Below are 27,220 nucleotides of genomic sequence, written 5' to 3' on the forward strand. Positions count from 1 at the left end.
TCAGCAGCCCTGTCTGGAGACCCGGCCTGCCCTTCCCAAATTCCCCCAGCTCAGTGGGATGCTGGAACCCAGCTACACTGGGATGGGAGCAGAGCCACCCAGCTGCCTTGTGTGTGACTGCTGGGGGACACAAGGCTGGGACTTCCCCTGACACAGCTGTGGGACACCAGGGCTCAGAGATGCCACCCTGGATGCTTGGCAGTGTTTGCAAATAGGGCAGTGTTGAACCAGAACAACTTTTATCCTGAGCAAAATGACTGTCCTCTTGGAGTAAACCTTGGAGTGACTGTCCTCCCTGCCCTGCTCTTGTCCAGCTGCCTCAGCTCCTGCAAACTCTGACATCTACAAGCTCTTCCATTTGCTGCAGGGAAGATTTCTGCCTGAATTCCCTATTTCTGTTTCCCTGGCAGAGCCCTGCCCAGTGGCTGGGGTGCGTTAGAGGTGCTCAGGGCACTGGTTTTCTCCCTGTGTCCTGGGCACTGCTGTCTTCTTTACACACCCAGCTCTGGAAGCATCTTGGCATTTTCTGGAAGTTCCCAGGAGAACCCCAGAGCCAGAGCCATGCCTGGGGAGAAGTGGATCAGAGCAGAGGCCTGTGGGGCTCAGTGACAGCAGACACTTGTGTAGGAGGAAGCGAGGGGCGTGTAAAACCCTCCCCTGTTCTCCTCAGCCTCCTGTGCTGTCAGCTGGAGCTTTCCTGCCCTGGCAGTTCCCATCAGCCTCAGTGATGTGTTCTGGTTTTGCCTTTCCCACCCACCTGCAGTGCCAGGGAGCTGGAACAGGGCAGGAGCATTACAGGGCTCTGTTGCTGAGCTCCCACCTGCTCCGTAGGACGTTCTTTGTGCTTCCTAGAGCAGAGCTTTTCCCTTTCTCAGGGCACAAAAAAGCTCTCTTACCCAACAAGCATTTGTTTGGGTCAGTTTTCTTCTTCTCCAGGTGGTGTGTGATATCCCAGCCCTGCTCCAAAGCAGTGATTAATTTTCCTGGGTGATTTCCAGTGACAAACACTATTATTGTCTAAGTCTGTTATTAATGATCTGTTGTCACAACCCTGCTGTGACTGGAGATGGGGGTTTATCACCGTTACAGGTGGGTGAGGCCAAGCACAAAGGAAGATAAGTCAAAAAGTATCAAATTGTCAGCAGGCTGAGGTACTCAAGACTCAATTTCCTCATGAGATTTTGTCAGTAGGTGCTGTGAAATCCTGGATTACATCATGGACTGATGCCTGGTGTCCTGTGAACTTCTGGATTACGTCAGGGAATGATCTCCCTGCTGCCCCCACCAGCCAGAGCATGTGCTTTAAGCGTTCAGGAAATGAGCTCACAGTGAGTCACCACCCATTAACCCTGCTCGTGGGTTTACAGACTTGCCTCTGTACAGCTGGCACGTCAGAAAAGGAAGTTTGAAAGAGTAAGTATGTCACCACTGGAGCTGGCTTGAGGGGTACATGAAGGGGAGTCACTGGCACTGACACGAGGCTCTGCTCCTAGGCTCCCGTGGGCACCGCAGGCGTGTCAGGGAAGGGAATTGTGAGAAACACCAATCACTTGTTTTTGAAATTTTAGTTATGTTATGACCTAAAACTATATTTACGAAAATTAATACAGCATAACTTTCTAACATACAATATTCATTTTAATACTTGCGAAAAGCCAATCATAAAATAGACATTTTTCACAGAACGGAGCTGGAAAGGGGCTCAGCCTGGAGAAGAGGAGGCTCAGGGGGCCCTTGTGGCTCTGCACAGCTCCTGACAGGAGGGGACAGCCGGGGGGCGGGCTGTGCTCCAGGGAATGGGACAGGAGAGGGAACGGCCTCAGGCTGGGCCAGGGCAGGCTCAGGGTGGATATTATGATAATTTATTGACGGAAGAAGTTGTCAGGGCTTGGCAGGGGCTGCCCAGGGAGGTGCCCAGGGAAGGCCAGGACGTGGCAGCAGTGCCGCGGGCTGGGGACACAGGTTAACCCCTCAGTGACCCTGCCGGGCTCTGCCAGCTCCAGCCCCGCTGCGGCGCTTCCCTCGCGGCTCCCTGGCCGAGCTCCCGAGGGCCCCGGCCCGGACAGGGGCACCCACAGCCACAGCCGCCCCTGCTCTGCCCGCCGCCGCCGTGACGTCACACCGCCCGTGACGTCACACCGTCCCGTGACGTCAGCCGGACACGCGACTCACGCGCACCAGCGCCACTGCCGGGTTCCGCTCGGGAGACACCGCCTTCCCGGCGTGCTCTGCGCCTGGCTGCGGCCGCGCCTCAATCTCCCAGCGGCCCCCGCGCGCGGAGCCCGCCGCCGCGCGCGGCGCTAGGGCGCAAGGCACGCCGGGAGTTGTAGGCGGTGCGGGGGCGGCGGGGCGAGGCGGGCGGGCGGAGTCGGGCGGCGGCGGCCTCGGGCCTCGGGTCGGTGTGTGCGGGGAGCGGAGCGAGGGGAGCGGGCACCGCAGCTGCACGGCCTCGGCCCGGCCCCGCGCAGCCATGTCGGGGCTCCTGGGGAAGCTGTTCGGGACGGGCGCCGGCGGGAAGGGCGGCGGGAAGGGCCCGTCCCCGCAGGAGGCGATCCAGCGGCTCCGCGACACGGAGGAGATGCTGAGCAAGAAGCAGGAGTTCCTGGAAAAGAAGATCGAGCAGGAGCTGGCGGCCGCCCGCAAGCACGGCACCAAAAACAAGCGCGGTGAGCGGGGGGGGGCCGGGCCGAGCCCGGGCAACAGGTCGGGAGGGCCGCGGCAGCGCGGACGGGGCTGTGCTGCCGTGCTGTGCACCCGCAGCCTTCCCTTCTGCACCGTGCTGCCTCGCTTTTCTACCTGCTGCCGGCATTTTGTCCCTCCGCGGCCGTGCCGCCCTTCCCGCCCCAGCCGTGTTTCCTCGCTCTGAGGGGAGGGCACCGTCCCTCCCCTCCCCGTGTGGCGGTCGTGTCGCTCTCTCGGCTGCCATGTCGCGATAGTGCTCGGCTCCTCCGTGCCCCCCTGCCCCTCGCTCCGGGCACAGCCCGGGGCAATGTCCCAGCGCTGGAGCAGCCGGGCAGCGCCCTGCCAGCACGCCTCCGTTTGCCCCGCTGGTGGCTTTAATCCCACCCAACAAAAATCTTTACCATCTATGTTTATTTTCATCACGTTTTACCAAAAGTTCCGAGCGTGTTGGGGAAAACAGAGGTTACAGCCTCAGTGTGTGTGCTGGTTGTTTTTTTCTGGTTGGGATGAAGAATTTCCAGGGAGAAAACTGGCCAGCATTAAAAGGGTTTCTGGAAAACAGACAAATTAATATCCCACAGGCAACAACCAGCACGCACATTCAGGCTGTAACTCCTGCTCTCCCCAACACGCTCAGAAGTTTTGGTAAGAGCTGATGAAATAAACATAGATTTAATAGTTAATGTTCCCTCTGGTGGGAATGACTCTGGTGGGTTATGCTTGTGCTTTGTTTTGTGTTCTCATGGCAATATTCATTCTTTTGGAAGCAGTGTTTGTTCTGGGGTTTATTGCCACTGCTCAGCCCCCTCCAAGAGGCCCTTCCGCTTGGGGTATGCTTGTGCTTTGTTTTGTGTTCTCATGGCAATATTCATTCTTTTGGAAGCAGTGTTTGTTCTGGGGTTTATTGCCACTGCTCAGCCCCCTCCAAGAGGCCCTTCCACACACACTCCTAAAGCTGATTCATGGAATTGCTGTTTCCCAGTGGAACTTGCCTTCCCCAGGCAGGTCTGGCTGTGCTTGGTGTGAGGAGATAAGGCAGTTGTGACGTTACATATTCCAGTGCTCTGAAAACAAACTCCTTCCTTGTTTTAGCTGGTCAGTAAAAGTTTCCAGGACAGCCCATCCTGATTTCTGTGTGGATGTTGCCCTCTGTGCAGCAGCAGGCGTGGCTCTGCCTGTGGCACGGGGAGCTGTGAACACGTCTGGCAAGGGTTAATTGGCAGTAATTACCCTTGGGAGTTTCATGTCACTCCTTCAGTCAGCGCTTTTAGCTCCTTCCAGACTCCAGAACTTCCTTGTGTGCGGGTGACGTGGATGGAGCCGGCACAAGGGCTCCGGGATTATCAGAGGACCTCAGCAGAGCCTGACTCAGGCTTAGCCAAGTCAGTTCCAAGTCAAATACACTGCAGCAGTTCTAAGAAGTGAGTCTGTGCTGTGGTTTGTGGCCTAGTTAGGCAACAAGCTCAAAACAAAAATTAAAATGTGTCTCTGTCTGCAGGTTCTTCATCTTCTGGGTCACACTGGGCCTCTTGAGCTTCTAAACTCTCTGTTCAGCTTTGTCTCGCCCTGCTGTAAAGCCATCTCCCTCTGCTGCCCTTCAGAACCTGGCCAGGGGAGGGATTACATTTCCTTGGAGGTGGAGGAAGGAGGCAAACCTGCCCATCCAGGCGGGGTTCTGGCTCGCACTAATTGAGGGCTTGCAGCAGCGCCGGAGCCTGAGGAGTAATTAAGGAGCCGTGAATAGGAGAAGGGCAGGGATGGGTTTCTGCTGGAAAACGAAACCGCTCTTTTTCCATTTCTGGAACTGAGAGGCCAACTGTTCTTACTGGGCTGGGAGTTAAGGCAGCTGATTGTCCGTGGCTTGCTGGGAAGTGAATTCCCCCAGGACACACTCAGTTTTTCAGAGTTCAAGTTTTCAGTTATCAGCTGAGCTCCTACAAGTTGCATTTTTGATATCCAGATACTGGATTTTTCTCCGACTTCAGGCTGGCTTGTAATCTGTTACCTATGCAATTTCGATGCAAAGTCACTTAAATCCATATTTTAACTGAATATAAAAATATATTGGTTTTATATATGAAAGTATGTAATTTTAATGGAAATACTTTGATGTAGTTAAAATGCTTTCAGGTAAAACTCAATGAAAAATAATTAGCTAGAGATTATTTTAAGTGTTGGATCAGCTTCTAAAAAATAAAATTTGGAGAATCTTTAGGCTTAGTTCTCCAAAATTTAATCACTTCACACTGGAGTCCCCGCTGTTCCTGGCGGATCTGCTGTGGATGGTACACATTTGTGATCCCGGCTGGGCAGTCCTGCTGATGGTCCTGGAAGCTGCTGTGGGACAGCCTAAAGAAGGTGATAGAGTGGGGCAGGGAGCTTACCTGGGCGCTTAAATTCCCCTTGGGAAAACCTGGAGTGGCGTTTTTGTTGTCCCAGGGGAAAGCCGGGTGTCTGGCACACTTGAGGAGACAAAAGGAAACATTCTCTGCTGCCCAGCACACTGGGTGATTGTTTAGGTGCCAAGTGAGCCACTTTCCAAAGGCTCATTCACTCATTCCTCGGCGCTTCTGGAGTCTTAGGAAAGCTTACTCTAAGAAATGTAGAGGCTTCTGGTTCCTGTGCCTGCCCCAAGCCCCTGCAGGGTTTTGTTAATTTATGAACTTATTTTACATGTGTATTTTTTGTGCTCTGTATTTAGGGTATCCAGGCTGTGTAACCAAACAACTCAGGAAATACTGAGGTTATAATAAGGAACTTTGTAATATAAATTTCCTCAGTCAGTGTTGTTTCTTGGCATGGGAGGTTTTCCTCTTGTATGACAAGTTCTGAGTGTGCTGGGGAGAGCAGCAGTGATGGTTTTAATGTGCTTGCTGTGTTTTGTCCATGGGATGAAAACTATCAAGATTCATCATCATTAAAAGGGTTGTTTGAAAACAGGCAAGTTACTCTTCCCTCTTCTGAGAGGAACTTGGGTTATGCTCGTGCTTTGTGTTCTCATGGAAACGTTGTCTTTTGAAAACAGCGTTCTGGGGTTTGTCCCCACCCCTCTGGGGAGCCCTCCCACACTTCAGCTCTTCCTCATGAGTAGCGATTTACTCCTCAATGAATTTCTCAAAGCAGCAGCAGTGCTGACTGATTTGACCGCTGCTCAGCCAGTACCTCACTCGTTTTACATCTGCCCTGGAAATCAACTTTGCTCTAACAAAAGCAGAGTGAGCCTGATGCCCTGGGAGCCCCGTGCTGCTGCTGCCTCCTTTTATTCCGCTCCATTTTGTCCGTGCTGTTGTTTCATCTGGGATGTTTTCTCAGCGCTCAAACCTCGTGATACAAACTAAGCTGCTCCATCTACTCCAGCGGTTCTGGAGCTCTGGAGTTCAGTTTCAGGGGAGTTTAAGTTTAAGGAGATCCTCATCTCTGCTGCTGTGGTGTTCCTGTGGCTGATCACGAGAAGCCAAGCTGCCAGAGGAATAGCACAGGCACACGGAGAACAAGGGGTTAATGCCTTGATCTCTGACTACCTTGGGTATAACAATTCCACAGTGTTTCTCCTGGAACCTGAAGCTCAAGTTACAACCTCTGTGAAGATTACAGTAGGGAGAAAGGCTCAGTGCTGCTTTAGAGTGCCAATGTTACAAGCAGCTCACTCAGGTTCAGATGGGGTGTCTGGATGCAGTTTCGTGCTTGCCTGCCACTGATCTTACCTTTCTGTTAGTTAACACTAGGGCTACAAACAGAGGAATGGGTGAAAAGCCAATTTTGTGCCAAAGTATATTCAGGCTTTTTAGCAGGAGAGTGACATTTCATGGATTTTCCCTCTGCTCAGGTTTCTGTTAGTGAGCAGTTTTTCTTTTCACTGTACATAAATAGAATGTTGGGTTTTTCCCCAGCACTAAGTACACAAAATAGATGCAAACGCACTGCTAGATTCCTGCTGTGTAATTCAGGCTTTTCCTGGAGAGAGAACACTCCTGTTCTCCACCCAGCACCAAAACCAAACAAACCAGGAGCTTGGGCTTGGCTGAAGTCCTGACTTTGTGCCCACCTGGGGCTCTCAGTGCTGCCTCAGGTGATGCTTTGTGATGGAAATTAACTGCTTACATCCCTTAACCTTTTCTAAGCTGTCCCATCAGTCTGTTGATGAGATTTACCTGCAGCTGGAGGTGTCAGAGCTGCTCCTGTCTGGGAACCTGCCTGGAATGTCCAGCTGGGACTGGCTGCTCCTGCCTGTTCTCCTGTGCTGCTCTTGATGTTTGTGTGGGCAGGCCATGACTTGGATTAACTTGCTGACCCAGCCAAAACCCAACTTTAACAAAAAAAAAAGAGATGTTTTCCACACTTAACCACACAAATGCTGGAGCTGGCTGGGAGAGGGAGGCAGGAGTTTGATGGGAAGGAGGAGGGAGGCAGTTCTGCCTCTCTGGCAGCAGTCCCTGCTCAGAGGGCAGCTCTGTTGTCACAGTACCTGTGATGGCATCCGAGGGACACTGGGCTCATTAGCGAGCTCAGGGCAGCAGTGCCTGCAGGAGGGCCGGGATGGCTCTGTGAGCAGGGGAAGCTGCAGCCTCAGCAGTGTTCAGAGGGCCTGTGAGCGTGTGTCCCACCTCAGCCGTGGTTTGGGAGCGTGCCTAAAGCTCCTGCTTGCCAGCAGAAGCGATCCTCCTCCCAGAATGTGCCCCTGGTTTTGTTTCCGTGAATCACCAGTGTCCTGCAGCACTTCCAGCCCATCCTCAGTCTCTCAGCCTGCCCTCTCTGTCTGTTTTAAGTCACAGTCTAATGGGAAATTGATGTTTGAGTTCCAGGTGCTTCTCCATAACCCAGGGCTTCAGTGCAGGAGTATTGATGGCAGTGCAGGCCTGAGTCCTTCACTTCCCCTGAGGTTATTGAGATGGGCATTCACCACCTGCCTTGGGAAAAGTGATAATTGCTCTTTTTAATGAGATCTCAAAAAACAAGAGGAACCTTCTCCTTTGCATTCTATTCTACCTATGTTTAGCAGGGGTTTTGGAGACAAGACTCTCTGGTATAAAACAGTTTGGGAGCAGTGGCAGGATGCACAAACACCTTTTAAAAACTTCTTTTAAAAGTGGCATTAAAAAAACCCAACCAAACCCTGTGATTCTGAAATACATGATTTGGTAACTGTACTTGATGCAATACATCCTTCCTCTGTTCCTGTTCCCTGTCAGGAGGATTGCAGCTACTAACTTTGTATTTATTACTTTTTCTCCCAAAATGTGTTAGATGTTGGATTCTAGTATCTCATTAAACTCCAGGCCTAATTACTGAATCTTCCTCCTAGGCTAATTCAAAAACTATAATTTGCAGGTGATGCAAATCATCAATTTGGTTTAACCCTCTTTTACTTAGACTTATGCTGAGTTGTGGAGAGTTTATCTGGACTGGGATTTGTTGGGCTTTGCATTTGTATCATTCAGGTCTCTCTGTTGATCCCTTATTGCTCCCAAAACCCCAAAATTACATTGCCATTTCTTTTTTTGGGTATATGATGTTTGTCCCAGAGACTTTGGGCTGTGGTGTGAGCAGCAGGTCCTGGCCTGGCTTTTGCAGCCAGCAAAAAGTGGATATGAGTGGGGTTCAAAGTAAGGTCTTGTCATTTACTCCCACTGCTTAAAAATGGATGACTTTTGCAAAACTAAAAGCTGGAGCAGTCTCATCCTTGACTTCCCATCATGTTTGCAGCCAGGAGTTCAGCAAACTGGAACTCCTGGCACAAAGTGTCTGAAACAAACAGGATGCAGTGGGAGAATCCAGAACAGGCCAGGCATCGATGTCAGGCTTCTGCCTCTCCCTGAGACAGCCCAAGGCTGCAGCAGAGCTGTGATGAGGAACTTGGGTCTGCTCTGAATCATCCCCCTGAGTCTCAGAGCGGGGATCCAGTTCCTGAAGGAAGGGCTGGAGCTGGGGGTGCTCACCTGGAGAGGTGAGGGCCCTGAGGAGAGCTCAGAGCCCCTGCCAGGGCCTGAAGGGGCTCCAGGAGAGGGGCTGGGGACAAGGGATGGATGGCAGGATAAGGGGGAATGGCTTCCACTGCCAGAGTGGGACACTGGGGAGGAATTCTTCCCTGAGAGGGTGGGCAGGCCCTGGCACAGGGTGCCCAGAGCAGCCGTGGCTGCCCCTGGATCCCTGGCAGTGCCCAAGGCCAGGCTGGACAGGGCTTGGAGCATCCTGGGACAGTGCAAGTGTCCCTGCCATGGCAGGGCTGGCACTGGGTGATCAAGGTCCCTCTCAACCCAAACCACTGTGATCCCATGGCACCTTCCTTGTGGCCAGTACCAAGGGCAGAGGAGTGGCCACAGGGAGCCAGCACTGGTGGGACCCAGCAGAGCAGCGGTCAAGCTCAGTGCCAGGCTGTGGCCAAGGCAGTGGCAGTTCTGTCCATGATGTCCTTCCACGTGGAGACCCAGCTGGCAGAGCTCTGCTGTGGCTTCCCCTGGGTTCACTGTAGAGGTGAAGCCTTGCCAGTTACCAGTTTCCAGGAGCTAACACAGTTATACGATAATTATGTGGGCAGCTATTGTCTTGCAGCTCTTAACTGGTGGCAGTGAGTGATGGAAGTTTGGTGATTGTACAATATTTTAGATGTTAATTTATTTTCATATGTTAGCTTATGTGTTACTTATTCTAAGCTTCTTATTTCACTGTATAAATTGTCTTATTTCAATGCTGGAAAACAAAGAAATTAGCCCCTCAAAACACAAAAGGCACTGTATGTTTTTAATTTTTTAAACTGCTCCTTGATAAATTCTAATTTTCTAACTATTAAACATGTTAGTAGTAATGTACATCTACAGCTCAAACAGAAAGCCCTCTGAAGTTTGGAGGTGTCCAAATAACCAGTGTCACATCTCTGGGATGTGATCAGTATCATTTCCTGGGATGTGATGGGACGTGCAACAAGCCAGGGCTGTGTTGCTCCTGAGGTGGGGTGTGTCACCAAACATCCACACTGTGTGTGCTCCTCATGGCCTGGCAGGATTTCATCCAGATTTAGGGATTCTGTGTACAGGGGTTGTTCAGATGTTGTGAAACTGAAAAGCGGAATGGCAGAGTGACAGGAACATCAGTGGTATCCAGACATTTGGAGGTGATTTTGGTTGGTTATGAAATAAATCAAGTTAAGAGAAAGCAAACTTCATGATGGGCTCCCTGGAACTGCATCTCCAGTCAAGGTGGCACCTCCTGACTCTCCATGGTGGACTCTGCCCATGCCCTGTCCTGGGGGGACAGTGAGAGGCACAAAGGCTTTTTTGGGACTGCTTCCCTGGCAGCCCATCAGCAGGAGCAGAGTTCATTGCTGAACCTGCTCTGCAGCTGATCCCAGCCTCAGAGAATGGGATTGCCATTCAAAACTGCAGTTCAGCCTCAAAAAGTGCTGCAGTGTTGCCTCAGGAGTGTGTGGAGGTTGAGTCAAGAAGTACAAACTTTTTAATAATAAATATCTTTTGTCTTATTTGCTTTATACTTTTTGGCTTTCTAAAGGTTTGTGTTCTCAGCTTTTCCCCCATAGTCAGTGTTGGAATCTCAGCATTCACAAAAAAGTGCTTTTTTCACATCCACAAGTTAAGAGAAAGCAAACTTCATGGTGGGCTCCCTGGAACTGCATCTCCTGACTCTCCATGGTGGGCTCTGCCCATGGCCTGTCCTGGGGGGACAGTGAGAGGCACAAAGGCTTTTTTGGGACTGCTTCCCTGGCAGCCCATCAGCAGGAGCAGAGTTCATTGCTGAACCTGCTCTGCAGCTGATCCCAGCCTCAGAGAATGGGATTGCCATTCAAAACTGCAGTTCAGCCTCAAAAAGTGCTGCAGTGTTGCCTCAGGAGTGTGTGGAGGTTGAGTCAAGAAGTACAAACTTTTTAATAATAAATATCTTTTGTCTTATTTGCTTTATACTTTTTGGCTTTCTAAAGGTTTGTGTTCTCAGCTTTTCCCCCATAGTCAGTGTTGGAATCTCAGCATTCACAAAAAAGTGCTTTTTTCACATCCCAAAATATCTCATCTGGGGAAGTTAGGCTGTTAAGAGAAATGCTAAATATTATGACAGCATCAATGAAGTTTTTAGACTTGGCAAGGCTCTAATAATAATGGTCCAAGGCTGGAAAATGCCTGATGGAGTCGCAGGCAGCCACTCTTTGAATTCCCCAGCAAGAAAAGGTCTTGAAGTGTGCCACTTCAGGGTAGGATCTTCTCAGTTTGTGAATTAATTACAAAAACACTGTTCAGCTTAGGGAACTGGGTTGGTTGTTTGTTTTTCCTGTGAGAAACCAGCATTTTGAGATACTTAAGAGCCATTCCTGCAAAGCTGAACCTGACGCATTTCTGGCAGGGATTCAAAGGAAGATTCTGAATTTTCACTGGAATTCTCTTTAACAAAGTACCTTCAGCAACTACAAAATAAAACAGAAAACCCATAAAGAGTATTTGCAGGCTGTGAGAATCTCAGGGACACCTTAGGGAACGTACATTTCCCATCCTAAAAGTTTAAACTTTGGTTGAATACTGAATAATTACCTCATTTCACATCAGAATTTTATGTGTGTATCAAAGTAAGTGCAGATTTTTAACTGGCAAAGTTAGTGGCAATTGGAAAGAGTAAGTGAGGATAATTTACTCAGGCAGCCTCAGAAAATACATAATTTAATTTGGCAAGGAGAAATGTGTTTTTGTAGATCAGCTTTGCAGGTGCCTTGCAATCCCCTGCCATCATCCAAAGACCTGAGGACCCCGAGGAGTGAGACATTGGAAATTGGGAAATACAGAGCAGGCCTTGCTTCCAGAGCCTGGATCAGATTTCAGGGAATGTTTGAAGCTTCAGCCTGGATGGTTTTGGCTGAACCAGCATTTCTTAGACTCGTTCCAGCTCCTGGGTAGAACAAAGCTGTCTCTGTAACTGGGATTTCTCGTTCCTGGTTTTCTTATTTGAACTTCAAGGCTCACTGTAGATGATGTTTCAAAAGAAAAAATTATTTTTACAAAACTGACATTTTTTTTTTGATGACCAGTTTTTTTGAAGACCATGTTTAAAATTACTTAATTACTTTTTTAACGACCCTTTTTTTTGATAACATTTTTTTCCTTTTTTGTTTTGGACAAAACTGACTTTTTGATGACTTTTTTATGACCTTTTTTTTATGACCATTTTTTAAAATTACATTTTTTTTCTTTTTTTGGGGGGACAAAACTGTGCCACACTTGCCTGGAGATTATTTTACAGAGGATAATTGACCAGAGCAGTGTTGCCTTGACATTCAGGGGAGAGAGGAGTCACCTTGCAGGGCTGCAGGAGCCCCCCTGAGCTGTGGATGTGGAACATCAGCAGTGCAGGGGCTGAGCTGCTGCTGTGACAGAGCCAGGGTGGTGAAGGTGCTGCTTTCTCTGTGTTTGGGTGTTGCTCTATCACAGCCCTGATTGCTGCTCTACAGATGCTTTTTTCTTTATCTCTTTGGCTTTTTTCTTTTGTACATTTATAGATTTTTACAGCAGGAGTGCTTATTGTTTTGTTTCATCTCTTGCACACTAGACTAAATGTTCTGGCACTGCTTTGCTCAAGAGGAGGTTGTAATCTTGTATTTTAAAAGGCAAAAACCTTGTATTCTCTGCCTGGGTTTGGGTGCTTTATTGAGGTAGTTTTAATCAGTCCCAGTCTCTGAGTTGCCTTCCTTTGAGGGCAGGGTTTGGAAACTTTATTAGAGATTTATTAAACAGGCAGAGAAAGGCAAGGGAAGGAGCAAGCCTTAACTCTGCCCATGACTCCCTGCTAAAAGTGCACATTTCCCAAAAGAAAAGCACAGGAGACTGCTGCAGCCAGGCCCTGGCATCAGGGACAAACCTGGATCACGGCTTTTAGAGCTGAGCACATCCCTGAGACAGCAGAGCTCTCAGGAGGTGATCTCCCAGGAAAGGAGCTGCTGCTGTGCACAGGGTCATAAATATATTTATTTATAACCATCCTTTGGCACCTCTGTGTCCCAGCCACCTGGACACCACAGTGCTCAAAGTCACACCTGGCTGTTTGTGCCTTAAAGTCACACCTGGATGTTTGGGCCTCTGACATTTTGTGTTCTGAGACTCACCTGGCATGAGCCTCTGTGTTGAACCAACATGGGCAGTCCTGCAGCTCCTGGAGCCATCAGACCTCTGCAGAAAGGTTCTTATTCAAGGCAGAACTCCCAGTTTGGTCAGTCTGTAGCCACCAGTCTTTTTATCTGCTCATAGCATTGGGGGATAACTTGTCAATGGCTTTAAGTTCCCTTTTTAGGGTTTTTTTGGAGATCTGTAGGCAGTTTGCTGGATCTCAGCAGTGAGAGATGAGCAGTTGCTGCTCAGAATAAAGCTCCTCACTGAAGGCAATTCCTGCTTCCACCTCGCAGTGCCCCTTGTTTATCCTGTTCCAAGGACAGCCAGGATGTTGTTCCTGATGAAATTTGCTGCTGAGGCGAGTGCCAGCAAGATGGAATGGGATTTTCAGAAGCAGCAAAAATAAAGCTGCTTCTTTCTGCAGAGCAAATTACAGATGGATGCACAGGGTAACGTGCAAAACGCTCTGCCACTATTAAGTTGATTATCTCAATCCTATTTAGTGCCTGGGCTTGCAGCTCGAGGGGCCAAGGCACCCCAGTTTGGGCAGCTCCTCTGCAGCTCTTGCACTCTCTGTCATTTTGGTGTGGCTGACATTTGGTGCACGTTGTTTTCTGAGGCTGCTGTGGAACTCTCTCGTGCCATGTTAAAATTGCTGCTGTCCCTGTGCCCTGGCATCTCTGCTGCTGCCATTTCTGCCAGAGCATGCAGGAATCACCTGTGAGATGAAGTTATTTTTCCCCCTCAGTTGCAGTAATCAGAGCTGTTAACTGCAGTGTCTTCCCTGCAGGAGAAGCCTCTCTATTTTAGACAAAATTCTAGACCCCTATTGCAGGTGTCAGTGTGAGTTTTGGGAGGGTTTTGCAGAGCAAGGAGACACCTGCACTGTGTGGGGACAAATCTGTGGCACCATCAACACTTCACCTTGGTCAGGTGTATTCTTCAATTCAGTGAAACTCCTGAGTTCTGTTCCCAGTGCTCTTTGCTCCTCTCAAGCTGAAATGTGTTATTGCCAGCAAAACTTCAATTTCCAATTATGTAGGAAAGCCTTGAGAAAGCCTTGTTTTATCTGCTGATCTACTCTTTTCTCCTAATGGTATTTAAAAGCATTAATTCCACAACATTGCTGTGTCATAAATATCCCAGGAACACTGCCTGTCCTGCCAGTGTGTAAGGAATATTTATTTGCAGGAGGGCTGTTGATTTTTAACAAAACCACTGACATTCATAGTCAGTTTTCCCTCTCTGAATGCAATACCATGTAGTAAAATTATATTTTTATTATCCTGCAAGCTGCTTATCAGAGTGAACATTCATCTAATTTGACTAACAAACTGCTGTAAACATTGCAAAGAAAATCATCAGATTTACAACAGTTCATTTAATCATAATAATTTGCCTATACACAGGTTAAAATAATTCAAAATACATCAAATTCTTACAGATAGCATTTCTGGAGGACAAAGTGAAATTATCTGGGTGAGCAGTCATGTTTTTGTGACTGATCTGCTGACAGAGGAGGAGAGTCTGGCTGAATGACTCTGCTCTTTCATTTCTGGGTGTTCATCAGTCAGGAGTGACTGAAAACAGTGGCACGAGTTCTGCTTCTCACTGGTGCTGGAGGGCTGGGTCCTGTCTGGTCCCATCCCAGTGAAACCCTGGATTTCTGGGAATCACCATGGTCAAACAGGAGGTGCAGAACTTCTGCTGGAATTTCTAGCAAGGGGGGATACCACAGAAATTCAAATAAATGGGCAATTAAAACAGTATTTACCACAGAAATTCAACTAAATAGACAATTAAAACAGTATTTTATAGTTCAGTCAAAGACTGGAAATAAAAAAACCCAACCAACCAACAGTCAATGACACACCATCCCCCAAAAAACCCCAAACCAAACAAAAAGCAGAGGAAGGAATAGGTTTTTAAGTGTTAAAAAGCTTGAAAAATGTTCTTTGAATGTAGTTTTAGGCAGGTTTTACATTGAAGAAATTGAAGCAGCCAGCCCAGATCTGACTGGGCTCAGCTGCAGTTTTATTCCTCTCCTGGATATGGTGTTTTCTTTGTCAGAATTTCTCTGTAAAAAGGAACTGCAGAGATCACAGTCTGATGCTCATTAACACAGAGAAATTTTACATTCCTTTGCCAGTGGAAAAGAGGTAATAAACTATTGATACCCATTTTAACTGGTCAGGGCTCTGTGGGGCAATCATTTTAATCTTTATGAATAAAAATTGGTTCCAACATCCCCATCGCAGCTGATAATAAAGACAATTAATATATCAAAATGTCATATGGAAAAGGCCATTTTGAGCCTAATCACTGTCTCCTGATGGATGGCAGGAGTATCAAATATATTACCTTTAATTAGTTATAATAATAATTATATACAAAGATATCTAACTGCTTTTCCCCCAGTCATATGTATTCTCTGAAAGCTCTATTACAGTTCAGATAAAGTACAGCTAAGGTTTATCTGCTGATTGGTTTTTTAGAGGATCTTCTAAGTGCTTGCAATTCATGCTGCACATGGGACTTAGAAGTTAAAACCCCAGTGTGCCTGGTGAGGAGGAGGTGTGGAGAACACTCTTTATTGGCAGGGTCTTGCTCTTGTCTTGTGAAAACTGCCCATGGAATCATCAGATATTTTTGCTGGTATTGAGGGTGTTAAATCCCCTCTTAGAGCAGCTGGTTTTTATGTCACAGGGATATTCCAGAGTGAGTTCAGCCATTAAGCTGTGGCAAAAGAAGAGCTGTTGGGAGTCTTTTTGGGGAGCCAGAGGTATAAAATTGTCATTACAGTCTGCTTTATACTGATGAGCAACCCTTTTCCTCTATGCTTTGTAAAAGCAGGCGTTGTTGGGTGTTAGCAGAGCCAGTTTTTGTATGCTCCGTGCTCCTCATGGTCCTGGTTTTTGTGTCACAGGGATATTCCAGAGGGAGTTGAGCCCAGCTGGACCCCTGCATGGCTTTTGGGCCCAAGAGAAGGAGTTTGTCCCACTGCTGGAAAGCTGAGTTCAGCTGATTCTGGAAACTCTGCTGGGTGATCCCCACAACACATTCTAGGGAATGAGTGAGCTCTGGCTGGCCAGGGAGAAATGATTTTAACCTCGTGTATGGCCACAGGTCCTGCTGAAGCACCTCCACAGCAATTAAAGCTGCTATAAACTGCATTTCTGCCTCTGTAATTACTGCCCTGGAAGCAGTAAAGGCATAATTTGGGGTGTGGGTGCTGAGCAGAGCCTCTGCCGTGGCTGCTGGATGTGATAGCAGCCTTTGGGAAGGGCAGAGAGAGGCCCTGTCCCACTCTGATTTCAAACACACCCAATTCTTGCATGTGCACACTGCTGCAGGACATTTGTACCCCCCTGTCTCTGGTTCTTATTTAATGGAGTTTTTTTTGTTTTGGTTTGGTTTTTTTTTTGTTTTGTTTTGTTTTGTTGTTTTGGTTGGGTTTTAATTTGTACCCCCCTGTCTCTGGTTCTCTGGTTCTTATTTAATGGAGTTTTTTTTGTTTTGGTTTGGTTTTTTTTTTGTTTTGTTTTGTTTTGTTGTTTTGGTTGGGTTTTTTTTCCGTTTGGTGGTTTTTTTTTGGTTTTTTTTTTTTTTTTTTTTTGGGGGGGTTTTTTTTTTTTTTTTTTTTTGGGGGGGTTTTTTTTTTTTTTTTTTTTTGGGGGGGTTTTTTTTTTTTTTTTTTTTTGGGGGGGTTTTTTTTTTTTTTTTTTTTTGGGGGGGTTTTTTTTTTTTTTTTTTTTTGGGGGGGTTTTTTTTTTTTTTTTTTTTTGGGGGGGTTTTTTTTTTTTTTTTTTTTTGTTTTTTTTTGTTTGTTTGTTTTTTGGTTTTTTTTGTTAAGGTTGGGATTAAATGTATGGGGGAGGGTATTTTTTGTTTGGACTTAGGTATTTATTAGTTCTTGTTTATATTATGGTCTTATACATTGTGAGTTTAGTACTTCATTCTAATAAAGTAAAAATGGAGATGTATGTCTCTCTCTGTAAGGTCTTTTAAGGATAAACTGTTTAATTAAGAACTGACACTTAAAATAATTTTACTTTTAACTTAATAACTAATTATTTGTGGCTTGCAATGTGGATTTTAAAAATTTACTTATCTAGTACTGCTCAAATTTATGCAGAAGGTGAAGAAGAAGGACTAGTCTCTGCCCTAAAACTTCTATCTTGTTTTATATATATTACTATATTCTAAAACTTTAAACTTTAAACTTTGAGTTTTCTACTGTGTGATATTACACACTTCTATTCAAACTACACACTCATAATCTTAGTTCTGTTATTTAATTTTGGAAGTTTTCTCTTCGGTTTCAGGTCAAATGTTCTCTTGAGGGTCAGTGCCTGTCCAGCACAGAAAGACTAAAATTCTCAGCAACCAGCACTTACTTATTTCTGATTTTGGATTTTTTTTTTTTTTTGAGAAAAAGAGCCAATGTAATTCCCTTCAGATTAAGTCTTTATAGCTTTGTCTTTAAAAAAAAACTTAACAAAAATGTGTTACTCTGACTGTTCATGAGATTTCAGTACATTCCTGATCTTTGGCCTTAGGAAGGAGAGGAGAAAATAAGTATTTTCCTTGATCTGAAAGAGTGGGAAATAGAAAATTTCTATGAAACATGAACCAGAAAACTTCCAGTCCATGTGCAGTTTAAGGGCAGTGGTGGTGCACAAGGGGTGTGGGTGGCAATGGGAGGGACAGGGTTTCCCAACCAGCCTGATAAGAACTTAGGATTGCTCAGGGTGATTCCTGCAGTGGTTGGTGTCTGAGCAGCTTGTTTTAAACACCAGCATGAAATGCAGACTAACTGTAGTTGTTCTCAGAGAAAGCTGGAGTGGGGAGCTGTACAGAAATTGTAGCACTTTACTTGGCTGTGTATAATGTTATATAATGCTATAAAATCTCTGGTTTTGCTAGCAGTTCTTCATGAGGCACAAAATTCTCAATAAAGAACATCCCCTGCATTTCCCAGCATCTGTCACTACATAAACACAGCTATTAACAGTTTTTCTCTTTCTGAGTAAGAAAACTTCCTATACCCTTAATTAAACATTAGTGCAGAACGAACTAGCCTGAGTATCCCAGCAATGTGTTGCTCATCACTTTATGATCTGGCGTGAAGCTGGAATGTTTGGGATGTTTGTGCTGTGCCTCATTCTGCAGATCACACATTGTCCTTTGAAAACCCCCTGTTCTCAGGCCTGTCACACGTGGATGTTGGACTGGCCCCAGACTGGAGAGAGAGTCAGTGCAGAGGCTTGTTTTGGGTCCTTGGCTTCTCTTGGAGCAGTTGAGGTGTTTTTACTGGCTTCTCCCAAATAATCCTGAGCTACTTTGTGTGCTTGGCATCCTTAGCTGGGCCTCCCCGTAAAAAACTGCTCTTTTCTGTTCTCTAACACATCAGTGAATTTGAAATGAACCAAATGCAGCATATTCATATGCTGAAGCTCTGTTTAGGACTTCACCTTGCAGGACTGTCACATCTCAGGGTGGCATCTGCCAAAACACCTGGGGTGCCTGTGGGCTCCATCAGCTTTTAGGAGAGCAGCCACTTTATAAACATATTCATCACAGCCCTGAGTTAGCAGCCCTCTGCAAGGGGAGGAAGGGAAGCTGTCTCGTGTCAGGATTTCCTACTCCTTGTGTCCTGCCCTGGAAAGAGCAGGTCTCAGAAATGTAAAGATGTAAAGCTTTTTTTTTGCCACCTTTCCTGGTGTGTGTGCCTGAGCTTTTGGGAGGGCCAAGGCTGGTTTTTAGCAGAGCCAGTCCTGTGTCACAGGGAGTGGTTTCTGCTGTGAGACTCAGAGGTCAGAGCTCTGAAGAAGTGAAGAGTGTGTGGGCTGAGGCTGCTGCAGCAGCTCTTGGGGCCCAGGTGAGAGTTGGGGTATTGTCTGAGCAGGGCTGTCCTGGAGGGAAGGGCAGTGCCATGGAGGGAGGCTGTACCTGTGTCTTACTCCATGTGCCACCAGGTGTTTGTTGCTCCGAGCCCTGTCCAGCCTGGCCTTGGCACTGCCAGGGCTGTGGCATTGAGCTCGTCTGGTACAGCTCTGTGTGAAGGCAGTTGGTATTCCCTGGGTTATAGATATGTTATATATTATAATACATAATTATATTATACAGATAATATATTAATTATATAGATAATATTATATAGATACATATGTATTATTATATTGGCTTTTTGCAAATATTCAAATGGATTCCAATGTGTAGTGTTAAAGTAACTTTGTTATAAAGATATAGTTTTTATTTCTGTTGTTAATTAAGCTTAGACATAGTAGTGAAATAGCTGATGAAAGTATGCTTATGTTAAAATACCTACTTAGATAACATCCAATAAACATATGAAGACACCTACTACACATATACTATCAACACTCACTGCCTAAAGACAATATGGACCAAAGCTCAAAACTAAAAATTGTAATAAAAATAGACTGAAACCACAGCCAAAAAATAGACATGCTATTAGACATAGTAGTGAAATAGCTGATAAAGTATGTTTATGTTAAAATACCTACTTAGATAACATCCAATAAACATATGAAGACACCTACTACACATATACTATCAACACTCACTGCCTAAAGACAATATGGACCAAAGCTCAAAACTAAAAGTTTTAATAAAAATAGACTGAAACCACAGCCAAAAATAGACATGCTTTAAAAAAACAAATCTGAAAAAATAACCATATTAAACACTTCTTAGAATATGTAATTTGAAGAAAAAACTTTACAGTAATTGTTTATAAATACGTAACAAACTAATGCAATAAAAATAGGATATAAAGAGTGCTTCCAAAATAGCAAATGTGCTCTTAGCTGAGTGCCAAGACACACTTGGCTGTAATAATCTTTGCTTTATAATCTTTATTTCCTATTAAACTTCTTTAAAGTCCTTTATTGAACATCTTAAATTTTTACAAGAGAGTGAACGCGTTTTTCACACCTGTGTGTCTCAAGAATGGCCATGCCATGATTTCTGTGCCGGTGTCTTGGGAAGAGCTGGCTGTGGGCTGCAGTCACTGCTGGGTGCTGCCTGGGTGGGTAGGGCAGGTTGGAGCAGTCCTCCCACGCTGCTCCCCAGGGTGGGAGCTGTCCTGGGGCTCCTCCTGCACCGTGCCAGGGCTCACAGGCAGCACATTGCTCAAACCACCTGCACCGAGGGCTGTTGTGTGAACACCTAGGAGGAGTAACACAAAGCATGCCTAAATACCAACTTTTTAGAATGTGTATTTCTCATGTAAGTGCAAAGCTGAGGGAACATTTCTCCTTGGATCTGAACAAGCTGCTTCTCCCAGGGGTTCAGCAGGTGGGGGCATCTGCAGCAGCACAAAGGAGCTGCTCCAGCAGTGCTGCCTTCCTGTCGTGGCGTGAGGGTGAACAAGGCTGGTTTTGGTGGATGAGCCTGGCTGTTGAAGCTGTTTGTGGTAGCCTGGTGTGTGTCTGTGGTGTGTTAGGAGAATGGGCTGGCAGCCTGCTGGGGCAGGCCATGGCCACGGGGCAGCAGCCACCTCTGAACACCTTTGCTGAAGGAGGCAAATCGGGGGCTGGGCAGCACAGCTGGTCTGGGAAGAATGGACAGCAAACACTAGAACTTGCTAAATATCTCTCTGTGCTGGGTGGCACTTGGTGCAAGGTGTGAGTGGCTGTTTTGGGCCCAAAGCTCATCAATCCCCCCTGTCCTTGCTGTGCAGCTGCCCTGCAGGCCCTGAAGCGCAAGAAGAGGTACGAGAAGCAGCTGGCACAGATAGATGGCACGTTATCAACAATTGAGTTCCAGAGGGAAGCCCTGGAGAATGCCAACACCAACACTGAAGTGCTCAAGAACATGGGATTTGCTGCTAAGGCTATGAAAGCTGCTCATGACAACATGTAAGTTACTCCCTCCTGCATCTTCCCACAGGATCTGTAGTGTGACATTTGTCAGATCTGCTGAAAAGCAAAGGTGGAGCTGGAGCAGCAAAACCTTCTTGTGAAAAGCTCTCACTTAAAACTAAAATTGAACAAAACACACAAATATGATGCTTCCTCAGTTTATTACTGTTTTATTTTCCACATTTACCCAAAAGCTGGGTAGCACCAGTGTGGTCTAAAGAAAATGGGAGCCTGCAGCAGTTACAGATCCATCTTGTAGCAGCAAGAATTTTAAGCCTCAAGGGGGGTCTAAAAAATTGTTTTTCTGCAGTGGAGTTGGTGTATGTAGTAATAATTAAAAATAAAACTGCATTATGGGAATGTTGTGCTTGCTCCACAAGCAAATATTGTGGATGTAATAATGCTGAATCAGGGAAGAGAACAAATTATTATTAATATCAGTGGTGCAGAACAAAAGCTCTCCCTGGTGTCTGTATAACTGCTGGGAGCTAAGCTTGCAGGGAAGAGTTAAAAATACATCTCTGATTGTGTTGAGACTAGGGGGATAAAATCCAGACTTGCATGCAAAGTGTATTTTGGGAAAGGGTCTTGGAAATGTCACTGTGGTGGGACATTTCTACAGAAGCCAGGAAATGCAATGTTGATTGGGAAGGTGCCTGCTGATGGTGAATTCTTCCCTTTCTTTTCCAGGGACATTGATAAAGTAGATGAATTAATGCAGGACATTGCAGAGCAGCAAGAGCTGGCAGATGAGATCTCTACAGCCATCTCCAAGCCAGTAGGATTTGGGGAGGAGTTTGATGAGGTATGGTTTTAATTTGCTCTGTTTGCACCAGTGAGTCATGGAATCCTCTGGGTTGGGAAGATCGGGGAGCCCAGCACTGCCAGCCCCATCACTAACCCTGAGCACCACCAGAGCATGGCTTTGAAATCCCTCCAGGAGCTGTGTCCCCCAGGAGATCTTTCTCTGGAGATCTGCACGTTGTGTGTGCCTGGCTGCAGGACTGGGCTCTGAAATCTCTCCTGCAATTGCTGGTGGCTGTGACCTGGACTTTATGCTCAGAATGGTCTGGATGGCCTGACCTGAGAATATTTGGACTTGGATTTCTCCTTCTCTCCTCTGCTTTCCCCACCTCCAAGAGATGAAGTACAGGAATCACATCAGAGTCAGACTCATCTCCTCACTTTGCTCTGACCCTGTGCATTTGTGCTATTTTCTTTAACAATATGATCAGCTATACCTGATTGGTAATAAATATGACCTAAAGTTCCTTCTTTTTTTTCTTTTTTCTCCTTGAAATCCTAGGATGAACTCATGGCAGAGCTAGAGGAACTAGAACAAGAAGAACTAGACAAAAACTTGCTGGAAATCAGTGGTCCGGAGACAGTACCACTACCAAACGTGCCCTCAATATCAATACCCTCCAAGCCAGGTATGGATCACCCTTTACTGCAACATCCTGCATCTTTAAAAGTGTGCTTATTCATCTGCCAGCTCCTTGGATTTGGGAGATCTGGCTGCAGGCAGCACAGACATTTTGCTTGGAATTGCATCCCAAATCACAGCCAGTGCCATTTCTCTGTGAGGGGTATGTGCCTTTCAGAAGAAGCACAAAAATCACTCCTAGTCACAGGAGCAGCTGATTTCTGCTCCAGCTCATCCAGTGCTCTGCTCTGGATGATGCTCAGGGTGCAGTGGAGGTGAGGGAGAAGGGAGCCTTTGTGCAGGTGCTGCTGGGCCAACAAGGAAGAAATCTTGACAAGACCCTGAGGTGCTAAAAGGGAGGGCAGAGTAAATGAACTCTCATTGCAGTTGGAAAAGACCTGCAGGGTCATCCAGTCCCAGGCAGGTCCATGGATCCATGCTTCCTTGCTGCTGCTTTGGGTATAATTTAATTTAATTCCCTTGGGGTCCCCTCTTTGGGAAAGCTGTGGGCTCCTCTGCAGTGCCAGGAGGGTCATCCCAGTCCTAGAGCACACACACCCAGGGAAGGTGTGAGGATTTTACCTGGAGGATGGACAGGAAATGTTTGTATTTACACAGAGGGTTCAGAGCTGCTCTTAAATCTGAACTGGTCCCTCTTGCATGAACATTCCTCATGGAATTCAGCTGAGCTGGGACACCTCTGGCAGCACTAATGGGATATGAAGCTTTACAAGCCCATTTTGCTGAATCTGCCTGACTATGATGAATAACTTACAGACTTTGCAGCTCTGTTCCATGTCCTTACTTGGAAAAGGAAAAAAAAAAGACTAAAAAAGCAGTGGGTGCAAAGAATCCCAGTTGGTCAGTGTATCTGTGATTATCGTGCTGCCTTTCCAGGCTTGGATGGGCGTGGGAAGCAGCAGCACTGCCTGAGCAGGTTCTGCTTTGTGCCACTGCCCCTGGGGTGTTGCTCTGCTTCCATTCTGACACCACTGACTTTGGATGTTCCTGCTTGTGTTTTGCCAGGCAGAACTGCTGACCAGAGTTGGTGAGAGGGGAGGGAGTTCTGTCAGAATATCTGAAATCTGAGACTTTATCAGATTCTGGAGAAATAGATGAAATGAGCCAGTGCATTGCCTTTTTATTGCCTGGCTGGTTTAATGAGGTTTGTTCTCTAAATAGTCTTAAAACACAAAGTCTTGGACCCAGATCTACTCTTTGCATTTTGTGGCTGCACACAAGTAAAAGGTGTTGTAATTGTGGATTTATTTAAGGAGCTACACAGCATAAAACTTAGAGAAACTCCCTAAAATAATATAAATAGTGTTCAAGTTTGGTAGTAAAAGCTGCAAGCATAAAGCTCAGTGTTTCACAGGATTTATGCTAAGCTGCTTTTGGATGGAAATGAGAATTCCATGAATTCCATTAATGTATTTAAGTGGCACTTTTCGCTTCAATAAAGCTGCCTCCAAGGCTGGCACTTGGGAAAAATTGGGATTCTAGGGTGGTGTTGGGTGGGGATTTTGTGAGGGTTTATTTTTTGAACCTAAATTGTTTTTCACTTAAAACTGACTTAACACTGGGATTAAAAGTTTGCTTGTGATTACCATGGTCAGACCTCCAAGGGGAATACTGTCCCTGATAGTTCAGGTTCATGTGTAATTGTCTTTTTGGGAATAATAATAATGTGTCTTTTGAGGTAGAGCTGACTCTGTTACCTCCTTTTTAACCATTGAAGGGGAGGTTACCATGAGCTTTCCTGCTTTTCCACTTCTCAGGAGCAGTCTGGACTCTGGCTTTAATCAGCCTGAATGAGGAATTTTGTTGTTGGTGGTGTCAAGAGAAATTCAGGCAGAAGCTGTTTTTGTTTAATGGAGGCTGGAGGAGCTTAATATAGAAAACCAAATTCCAGCCTTGTACAAATGAGGGGTCTGGAGCTTGGAGCTGACTCAGTTTTTCTGATGTAAACATTCCTTTTGGAATGACACAAACCACTTGGACCGGGAATTGTTTCACTCTTTGGTTTTGTTTTTTTTTACATTTTCCAAAATTATTGCAGCTATTTGTGGGTTCAGACCTTTTCTGCTGAGTTAATGGAAACGGAATTTGTCAGGTTATTACAAAGAGCAGCCTTTTCTGCCCTGGAACAGCCAGGAAGGAGAGGGCAGTGTCCAGGCTGCTCCCTCCACCCACATCCACATCCCCCAGCTGCAGGGAGCACAGGGGAGGGGAGTGGGATGTTCCCAGGGCTCTCCAGCCCCTCCCCATTCTGTACCTGACCCAAACCCCTCATTTCCTGCATTCACAGTACTCAGGGATGGAGTAAGGAATTCGATTTGGATGGGGAAGAGATTCATACTGGAGACATCAGATGAGTTTCTGTGAGAAGCTGCATCCCTCTGAAGGAGGCTTGGAAATTATGGGAAAACATCACACCTTACCTTTCATGCCCACTGCCTTCCTCCTGTGGGAGCTGTTGTTTTCCACTCGGGAAGTTTAGCCCACGCTGGCTCTTCCAGCAAAGCACCTTTTACTTCAGTTCAAAAAGGTTTTGTTTATTTTTTGTCCACAGCTGGCCTCAGGTGCTTCATTTACTGGTTTGTCAGTGGTGCAGAGGGTTCTGTCAGGATTCCCACTCACTTTTGTTCTCTTTTGTGATTTTGCAGCCAAGAAGAAAGAGGAAGAAGAGGATGATGACATGAAAGAGCTGGAAGCTTGGGCAGGAACCATGTAACCACAGCAGCCCCTGGCTGGAAAAAAGACTTTGGTTACCTATTCTGGGTGCAAATGTGTTTTGTTGAGGAGAAAGCATAAGCAAAATGTCTTTATCTTTCATTTTAACCCAGAGCAGTGGGAACTGCATTGCTGTTTTCTGCATAGCATGGAGAAAAGTCTGACCAGAGGAGAAAAGGGGGAGCAGGGGAATTGCCTGCTGTCGATACGGTTGAATTTCTGTAGAAAAGGTATTTGCAAAATCAAACACTCAGCTTTGGGACTGTGCTCCTGCCACTGCTGGATCTTCATCTTCAATTTGGGCCATATGTTCAATTGAAATAAGCTGAAAAACACTCTGTAATTTTAAGTCAGTTTAAGTGTGTCTAGGAGTCTTGTAAGGCATTAAAAAACCAGGAAAAGTCGTAAGCCCCCATTGGCTTCTTTATTGTGTTTTAGGTGCAAGAATGCTTTAGGTTTTTAGTTCTTTGCCAGGTCTATTTATATCCCTTGACTGCTGTGTGGCCAGCCCTGTGTCTGTCACTGCAACGACGTAGTCACTGTGCCCATTTTAATTGCTGAGAATGATCTGCAGTTGATCCACACTCTCTTGGAAGTAGGGAAGGTTTCAAGTTCAGTTGTACATTTTTCTACACAGCACTACAATGTTTATTGCTTTTTTGTGATAATTGATAACCCATTCAGATACATGCACACAATTATTTTAATTAAGAAACTACTATGGATTGCACTGTATTAAATATCTCGATTAATTTTCACCTGTGGCTGCTGTGGTCAATTCTGTGTCCTGTTTATGTGATCTGGCTGTGCTTTAGGTGGAGTTTGGCCTCTTTCTACCTGAGGGACATCCACTCTAAAGCTGCTGAGCTATGGTCAGGCTCTGCTCCCAGGGAACAAGGGACAGGACAAGAGGAGAGAACCTCAAGCAGTGCCAAGGGAGGTTCAGGTTGGACATCAAGGGGAATTTCTTCATGGAAGGGTGTGTCAGGCTTTGGAAGGGGCTGCCCAGGAAAGTGGTGCAGTCCCCATCCCTGGAGATACTCAGGGAACAGCTGGATGTGGCACTCAGTGCTCTGGGCTGGTCACAAGGGGAGGATCAGGCACAGGTTGGACTCTGTGACTTTGGAGATCTTTTCCAACCTCAGTGATCCTGGGATTCTATTTTGTGTGAAAATCCCCACACCAAGGAGAAATCAGCTGAATTAAGTTCAAAGCAAGAGGTTTAGGAACAGAGCTGGGCCCTTGGATTTGTTCTTCATCGTGGAAATCAGCTCTGCTGTGCTCTGTGCTAACAGATGTAAAAGCAGCTCTGTTTTCATCTAGGAGTTACAGGGAGCATCTCCAATGCAGTGAAATGTCCCAACAGGAGCTTTCAGGTGGAGCTGGGAGGGAAAACCCAGCCCATCAGCACGGTTCATGCTGTGCAGGGTCCTGAGGTGGGGGCTGGGTGGCAGAGGCAGCCCCTGGAGCCCAGTGACAGGGGCCAGTGGTGCCCCTGGCATTGCTTGTGGGATTTGTCTCGTTGGCAGCTTTATGCTAGTAATTGTTACAGCTGGGTATTGGCACTCCTTGGCTGGCACTGCTACACTGACTAAATAGGTCCTGAAGGGTTTGTCTGGCTTTGAATTGGTTAAACATGTGGTGTCTGAGTTTGTTGATTTGGGTAAAGTAACTTAAACGTTAATTTTTGGTTGATTTATAGGTATAGCTGTATTGTAAAAGTAAGTAAAGTTAACAAGCAATATTTATTTGATTACACTCTATGTTTTTGTTTAGTTATTTTTTGTAAAAGCTTTCTTATATATTTTAATTCTTAAGTAAATTTTTCAGTACTTGTTCAGGGACTGGTTAGCTATAAGGCACTAAGCTGTCCCTCTCATATTTAACTTTTAAGCTTAGCTGTTCACTGAGCTGTACCCCAGCCCAGAGCCTGCTCTGCTCAGCAGGGAGATGCAGCAGGGAGTGTGTGTTGGGCTTCCTGGTCACAACCTCAGCCCCTGCCACCTCTTCTTTCTTCACCCTTTTAATCAGTGATTAAAAGGGGTGGTTCTTATTCCTTCAGTTTCACGGTATGTCTGAGGACTGAGCCCCTTTGTGCTTTGGTTATCCCTGAATTCCTTATCCCTGCCTTAGGGAACAGCTGGAATGTTCACAGGGAACATTTTCTGCCTTGCTCAGGGTTCTGAGGGCAGAACTTCCCTGTCCAGAGCACCCTGGGGCAGTGCAGCAGGGAGCAGCTGTGCCTGCCAGCAGTTTCTGTAGGTGCCACTCAGCCCCTTTTCCTGGCAAAGCCACTCCAGTTCCTGCTGGGAAACTCAGCTCAATTCACTTGCCCTCAACAAGTCAAGCTGCAGCTGTGCCAGTGGTAAAGGAGGCAGGCAGACATCTGGGAT

At 46.3% G+C, this 27,220-nt stretch overlaps 1 protein-coding gene across 1 annotated transcript; it reads left to right on the top strand.

Annotated features, from left to right (window-relative positions):
- Positions 1-2,330: 2,330 nt before the first annotated feature.
- On the top strand, positions 2,331-25,585 carry CHMP4B (charged multivesicular body protein 4B). Its single transcript, XM_039728130.1, has 5 exons — positions 2,331-2,666; positions 20,488-20,665; positions 21,359-21,473; positions 21,975-22,101; positions 24,761-25,585. Exons 1-5 carry the CDS (start codon positions 2,471-2,473, stop codon positions 24,826-24,828), a joined length of 684 nt encoding a protein of 227 aa, XP_039584064.1. The 5' UTR covers positions 2,331-2,470; the 3' UTR covers positions 24,829-25,585.
- Positions 25,586-27,220: the final 1,635 nt, after the last annotated feature.

The sequence above is a fragment of the Passer montanus genome, unplaced genomic scaffold, assembly GCF_014805655.1.
Source record: "Passer montanus isolate IOZ18808 unplaced genomic scaffold, ASM1480565v1 scaffold64, whole genome shotgun sequence".
NCBI classification, from domain to species: domain Eukaryota; kingdom Metazoa; phylum Chordata; class Aves; order Passeriformes; family Passeridae; genus Passer; species Passer montanus.